Raw genomic sequence first — 7,860 nt, 5'->3', positions numbered from 1 at the left:
AAACTCAAAATGAATAAAAGACTTAAGTATAAGACATGAAACCATTAAAATCCTAGGAGAAACCATAGGCAGCAAAGTCTCAGACATCTCTCATAGTAATATGTTTACCGATACATCTCCAAGGGCAAAGGAAACTAAGGAGAAAATAAACAAATGAAACACTATCAAAATAAAAAGCTTCTGCACATCAAAAGAAACCATCAACAAAATGACAAGAGAGCTCACTGCATGGGAGAACATTTTTGCCAATGATACATCTGATAAGGAGTTAATTTCCAAAATATACAGGGAACTCATACAACTTAACAAAAGGAAGACAATCCAATTAAAAAATGGGCAGAGAACCTAAATAGACACTTCTCCAAAGTGGACACATAGAAGGCCAAGAGATATATGAAAAAATGCTCTAAGTCACTAATCATCTGAGAGATGCAAATCAAAACCACAATGAGATATCACCTCACACCTGTCAGAATGGCTATCATCAACAAATCAACAAAGGACATGTGTTGGTGAGGATGTGGAGAAAAGGGAACCCTAGTACACTGCTGGTGGGAATGCAGACTGGTGCAGCCACTGTGAAAAACAGTATGGCATTTCCTCAAAACATTAAAAATGGAACTCCCATTTGACCCAGAGATTTGACCCACTTCCAGGAGTATATCCTAAGAATCCTGAAACAGCAATTTGAAAGAATGTACTAGTATGCTCCCCTATATACACAGCAATGCAATTTACAATAGCTAAGATTTAGAAACAGCCCAAGTGCCCATCAATAGATGAGTGGATAAAAAAGCTGTGGTACATCTACACAATGGAATACTACAAAACTGTAAAAAAGAAAGAACTTTTACCATTTGCAACAGCATAGATGGATCTGGATAGTATTATGAAAAGTGAAATAAGCCAGTCAGAGAAAGATATGTATCACATGATTTCTCTCATATGTGGAATCTAATGGACAAAATGATAAATTCAGAGACATAGAAGCATGAAACAGACTGATGAATTTCAGAGGGAAGGCGGGGGTGGGGCAGATGGGAGGGGAGTGATTAACCAGGGAACTTATATGTATATATGCATAGCCCATGGACAGACAATAGAGTAGTGAAGGCCTGGGAGGGATGGGCATTAGGAACAAAGCTGTTGGTTCAGGGCACTGGTGGCCAACTCAAAACAGGCAGGAGAAAACAAAACAGAAGTACAAAAAAAAGGGGGAGCAGGAATACATGGTAGGCCCAATATTACAGGTAGGAGAAATGAGAAGCAACAGTTGTACAAAGTACACCCTGCAAAACCAAAGACACAAATACACTAAAATGCAGCAGAATTTCACATTATTGTCAAATGTACACATGACTGTTCATCAAGACAGACCACATTATGGGCTATAAGACAAATCTTTACAGATATTTAAAAATTATATAAAATATTATCTCAACCCACTGAAAAATTATACTAGAAATTAGTAACATAAGGTTATCTTAAAAAATAAAAAATGTATTTGTACATTAATATGCTTCTAATTAAATCATGGGTCACAAAGCACATCTCACAGAAAATTAAGGTATTTTAAAGTGAATGAAAACAAAAACGGTTCAAAACATAGAAATTTGTGGGATGCAGTTCAAGAAGCACTGCGATAAATTCACAGCTTGAAATGTTTTATATTAGCAGAAAAAAATCTCCAACCAGTTACCTAAGCTTCCACTTTAAGAAACTACACAAAGAGCCCCGGATGGATGGCTCAGTGGGTTGGAGTGTCATTCCCTATGCCAAATAGTTGCAGTTTCAATTCCCATTCAGGACACATATCTAGATTGCAGGTTTAGTCTCTCATCGGGGCATGTAAGGGAGGCAACCAATCAATGTCTCTCTCTCTCTTATATAAATCTCTCTCTAAAATCAATGAACATATCTTTGGATAAGGATTAAAAAAACTACACAAAGAAAAGTTAAATCTAAAGAAAGAAGAAGGAAATAATAAAGGTTAGCAAATACAATGAAACTGAAAACAACAGAGAAAAATCAAACCAAAGCTTATTTCTTTGAAAAGAAATTTTTCACATGATTAAACGAACCAAGAAAAAACAAGGAGACACGTCATCAATATCAGAAATAAATACAAGGGGGAGATATAGCTACAGATACAACAAACATTAAAGAGATAATAAAAGAATATTGAGAGAAACCCAATGCCCACAAATTTAACAATTTATATGAAAGAACAAATTTCGTAAAAATAAAAAACTTCCAAACTCACTCATGAAGAAAGAAAAGTCCCAAATAGATCTAGTTAAGAAATTGAGTATGGGGTAAAAAAAAAAAACAAAAAAAAAAAAACAGCTCCAGGACCAGATGGTGTTAACTACTGAATTCTACCAAACATTTAAAGAAAAAATGTTTTTACATAATCTCTTCAAGAAATTAGAATATGTGGACTTCCTGAATCATTTTGAGGCCTGTGTTCTCACAGCAAAAAAAAAAGGTAATTCAAGAAAAGAAACCTACAGACCAATATCCCTCATGACAATAAATACAAAAATACTAAAAACTAGTAGCTAGCCCTGGCTGGGTTGGCTCGTGGTTAGAATGTAGGCCTGCGGAATGAAGGTTCACAGGTTTGATTCCACTCAAGGGCAAGTACCTCCATTGCAGTTTGGTTCCTGGCCCCAGTCGGGGAATGTGCAAGAGACAACCAATCGATGTCTCTCTCTCACAAAGATGTTTCTCTATCTCCATCTCTCCCTTCCATTCTCTCTAAAAAAAAAAGTCAATGGAAAAATATTCTTGGGTGAGGATTAGCAAAAAAATAAAGTAGCTAAAGGAATCCAACTATATATAAAAATAAATAATTAATCAGGATCAAGTGGGATTCATCTCAAGAATGCAAAGTTGCCAAGGTAAAAAATCAGTCAATGTAATTCATCATATTAACTGGCTAAAATATTAATATTAATATCACACAACCACATCAATTAAGATAAAATAGTTCATTAAATTAAAAATTCAACCATTAACCTAATAAAAGGAATCTACAATAAGCCTATAGCTAACATCATACTTAATAATTGAGACTGAATGCTTTAACACTAAGATTGGAAAAAATAAAAGGGTGTTTACTCTCAAAAGCAGAAAAAGGTGTTGAGTAGAAAGTGTTCACTTCTACTATTATAATGGAAGTTCCATTACCATGCAATAAAGCAAGAATAAAAATGAAAGATACAAAGTCTACAAAGAAAAATCACAAAAAAATTCATTTAGAAAACTCCATAAACTTAAGTGTTTTCAGCAAAGTCAAAATACAGAGCTAATATGCCAAAGCCAATAATATACAAATAATGATCAACTGGAATCTGAAATTAGATATACAAGATAATTTACCATAGTACACACACACACACACACACACACACACACAAAACAAAAACCAACCCCCAAAACTGGTATCTGTATGCTGAAAACTACTGATGAAAGAAATCCTAAATAACTGGAGAGGTAAATGTTATTTATGGATTAGAATACAATATATTATTAACATGTTGATTGTCTTTAATTTGATCTATAGATTTAATGCAATCCAAGCTGAAAAAAGCCAGCGTGCTTTGTTATAAATATCGAAAAGCTCATTTTAGAATTCATATAGAAAGTTGAACTCACACTACTCGATTTCAAAAATAAACTGCTGTGGTAACATTAGTAGATAAATAAAAAATAATAAAGACACCACAGAAATATGCAATCTTAGACATACAAAGCATGTATACAAATGTATATGCAAATATGCACTCATCTGTTTTTCTAAGATCATGCAAGTACTATTCAATGACAATTTTTTCAACATACGGTGCTAAAATAACTGAACACCTTTTTCAAAAATTATACCTCACACTTTCTATAAAAATGAACACTAAATGGATCACAAAATGCAAAATGTTGAATTTAAATTTTTCTAGAAAAAAAAATCACAGGAATAAATCTGAGTTCCAATGTTTCTAGACAGGACAACAAAAACATGATCCTTACAAAAAATTCAAGAACGGACTTTATCAAAGTCATTGTTTAGTCTTAGCCAGCCTCCTCTGAAATCATGCCAACAGAAGAACGGGGTGAGCACCAGTACAGCCACGTGGGGAAAGGAGTCCAGGTAAGCCACTAAAACTTTGGTGATACCCCTGGGAGGTGGAGGACAAAGCTGCCACATTAACACTGGGCAGGGGTGAGAGACCTGGCTCCCACAAGCCTTCTGTAATAGTAACCACCCAGTTATTTTCTCAGGTGCCAATGTCCCTTATTTAAGGACTAGAGGCCCAGTGCAGGACATTTGTGCATTGAGGGGGGGTGGGATGTCCCTCAGCCTGACCTGCGCCCTCTCGCAGTCCGGGGCCCCTCAGGGGCTGTTAGCCTCCCTGGGAGTGAGCCTAAGCCAGCAGTCGGACATCCCCCGAGGGGTCCTTAGCGCTGCTGCCACCGCCGCTGCGCTCACCATCTGTGAGCCCGGCTTCTGGCTGAGCAGCCCTCCCTGTGGGAGTGCACTGACCACTAGGGGGCAGCTCCTGCACTGAGCATCTGTCTGCCCCCTGGTGGTCAGTGCACGTCATAGTGACCTGTCATTCCACTGTTAGGTCAATTTGCATATTAGGATTTTATTTAAGGATATCTTTTTTCGCCAATCAGTATGATCCAATCATTTACACTTAGTGACTGGGAAACATGTTTGATTGAAATTTTGTCAACCTTTATGTTACACTACCTACTTAAATGGCTTCACAACAAAAACTTTCAGTGAAAACATGTACTTAAGATGATTTTACTTTTTGCTTGAGAAACTATACTGAAACTATGACTTCTGAAATTCCTGGAATTTTTTATTAGTTTACACAAAGGCCAATAAGCACATGAAAAGCTGGTTGGCATCATTAGTGATTAGAGAAACTATTATGAACTAACTAGAGGCCCAGTGCACGATATTCATGCACTCAGGGCAGAGGGTCCCCTCAGCCCAGCCTGCACCCTTTAGCAGTCCGGGAGCCGTCAGTCAGACATCATTAGCGCTGCAGCGGAGGCAGGAGAGGATCCCGCCACTGCCACTGCGCTTGCCAGCCATCACCCTGGCTTGTGGCTGAGCAGGGTACCCCCAGTGGGAGTGCACTGACCACCAGTGGGCAGCTCCTGCACTAAGCATCTGCCCCCTGGTGGTCAGTGCATGCATAGTGACTGGACATTCCGCCATTTGGTTGATTTGCATATTACCGTTTTATTATATAGGATTGCATCCCCCTTCCCAAATCACAGTTGGAAGCCTTAACTCCCAATCCTATATAATAAAAGGGATCCTGGACTGTGAGAGGGTGCAGGCCAGGCTGAGGGACTCCCCACCCTCCCCCAAGTGCATGAATTTCGTGCACTGAGCCTCTAGTGTAACTATAGTTAGAGATAAAACCTTTAGAGAGGTAATTAAGATTAAATGAAGTCATGACTTCTGAAATTCCTGGAATCTTTTATTAGTTTACACAAAGGCCAATAAGCACATGAAAAGCTGGTTGGCATCATTAGTGATTAGAGAAACTATTATGAACTAACTAGAGGCCCAGTGCACGATATTCATGCACTCAGGGCAGAGGGTCCCCTCAGCCCAGCCTGCACCCTTTAGCAGTCCGGGAGCCGTCAGTCAGACATCCTTAGCGCTGCAGCGGAGGCAGGAGAGGATCCCGCCACTGCCACTGCGCTTGCCAGCCATCACCCTGGCTTGTGGCTGAGCAGGGTACCCCCAGTGGGAGTGCACTGACCACCAGTGGGCAGCTCCTGCACTAAGCATCTGCCCCCTGGTGGTCAGTGCATGCATAGTGACTGGACATTCCGCCATTTGGTTGATTTGCATATTACCGTTTTATTATATAGGATTGCATCCCCCTTCCCAATTCACAGTTGGAAGCCTTAACTCCCAATCCTATATAATAAAAGGGATCCTGGACTGTGAGAGGGTGCAGGCCAGGCTGAGGGACTCCCCACCCTCCCCCAAGTGCATGAATTTCGTGCACTGAGCCTCTAGTGTAACTATAGTTAGAGATAAAACCTTTAGAGAGGTAATTAAGATTAAATGAAGTCATAAAGGTGGGGCCCTAATTCTATAGAACTGGTGTCCTAACAAAAACAGAAAGAGCCATCAGAGCTCTTTCTCTCCAGGGGTGCAGAGGAAAAGCCATGTGAGGATACACTGAGAAGGTGCTCACCTGCAAGCCAGGAAGAGAGGCCTCACCAGAAATCTACCCTGCTGGCACCATGATGTTACACTTTAAGCCTCCAGAATTGGGAGAAATATGTTTCTATTATTTAAACCACCCAGGCTATGGTATTTTGTTATGCCAGCCCAGATGACTAATATAAAAATGCAAATCAAAACTTCGGTGAGATAGCATTTCACATTCACTAGGGTTGCTATAATCAAAAGTCAGGTAATAAGGGCTGGTGAAGATGTGGAGGACCCAGACCCTCAGGTGCAGTCATTAGGAATGTCAAATGGTGCAGCCACTTTGGAAAACAGTCTGGCTGTTCCACAGAGTTACCATATAACCGAGCAATTCCACTCCTATCTAGAAACGCGAGATAAATAAAGGCATATGTCCGAGCAAACCTTGTAAATGAATGATTATATTAGCATTACTCAATAATAGCCAAAAGACAGCATCCCAAATGTCCACTGACTGATGAATGAGCAAACAAATGTGGTATATCCAATGAAATTTATTCTTTCCATAAAAAGAATGAAATTTTAATATATGCTATAATATGAGCCTTGTAATGCAAAGTGAAAGAAACCAATCACAAAAGGACACATAATGTGTAATTCCATTTATATGAAATGTCCAGAATAGCCCAATCCATAGAGACAAGTAGAGTAGTGGTTGCTAGGACTGGCAGGCCAGAGGATAGAGAGGTAATAGCTAAATGGCATGGGGTTTCTCTCAGAGGTGAAGAAAACTGACTGTGGTGTTTGCATATATCTATGAATATAGTAAAAGCTACTGAATTAATTGTACACTTTAAATGAATCAATTATGTGATATGCTAATTATATCTCAATAAAGCTATTTAAAAGCAAAAACAACTTTCTAAAGTGTTTCTCTTAAAGGGCTAACTACCCCAAGAGTTTCTTTTTGTCTGTGCTCACCTGGGTGCGTCTGGCTTAGGAATTCTTCCTCTAAGGACCAGGGCTCTTCACCTTGCTCCAACTTTAAGATCACTGGGGGTTTGGTAATGCAATACCCTGTGAACAGAACAATTGAGGGTATATACAGAGCAGAACCATGGCTTTTTGTTTTTGAAAATAAAAGTACCTATTTGCAGTTTTTAATGGGAAAATAATGACACAAACGTTGTTTCTATTTCTCTAAAAGTTTCAGTTACTTAGGCCTCTTAATCAAAAGCCTAAAGATGAATCTCTATAAAGGATCCATGTGTTTTGAAAATTTAAAAAGAGGAAATGTATTCTAGAGGCAGTCGCAGGGGAAGGGCTGCTCACCCGTGGAGACGAGGTGGCTGTAGTTCTCCAGCATCACCTCTCTGTACAGGGTCCTCTGCCCAGGACCCAGGCACTGCCACTCATCCCTGGTGAGCTCCACAGCCACGTCTTCGAATGACACTGATCCCTGTAATAGCATTTCGTTCAAAAGTTCAGAATTACGTGACAAAGAAAATACCTTTGAGAACTATTATTTTCCTATTTACTCTCAAGGCTCAAAAACAGATATCAAGGATGTCTAATTTTAACATAATTTGTTTTAACTATGGAGTTGTTCAATTTGCTTTCAATGTACCATAATTCATTTACATTTTTTGAATTGTAGTTTTGCTTTGTTT

The 7,860-nt window shown here is 39.0% G+C and overlaps 1 protein-coding gene across 1 annotated transcript in view; it reads right to left on the bottom strand.

The window, feature by feature from the left end:
- Positions 1-7,860, bottom strand: part of LOC102245360 (zinc finger protein 883) — a 19,187-nt gene that overhangs the window by 4,879 nt on the left and 6,448 nt on the right. Inside the window, 2 exon segments of the mRNA XM_014534196.1 lie at positions 7,172-7,267; positions 7,523-7,649. Coding sequence (XP_014389682.1) covers positions 7,172-7,267; positions 7,523-7,649 — 223 coding nt within the window.

Source organism: Myotis brandtii, unplaced genomic scaffold, assembly GCF_000412655.1.
Source record: "Myotis brandtii unplaced genomic scaffold, ASM41265v1 scaffold1260, whole genome shotgun sequence".
Classification (NCBI taxonomy): Eukaryota; Metazoa; Chordata; class Mammalia; order Chiroptera; family Vespertilionidae; genus Myotis; species Myotis brandtii.
This window is presented reverse-complemented; position numbering and strand designations above follow the sequence as displayed.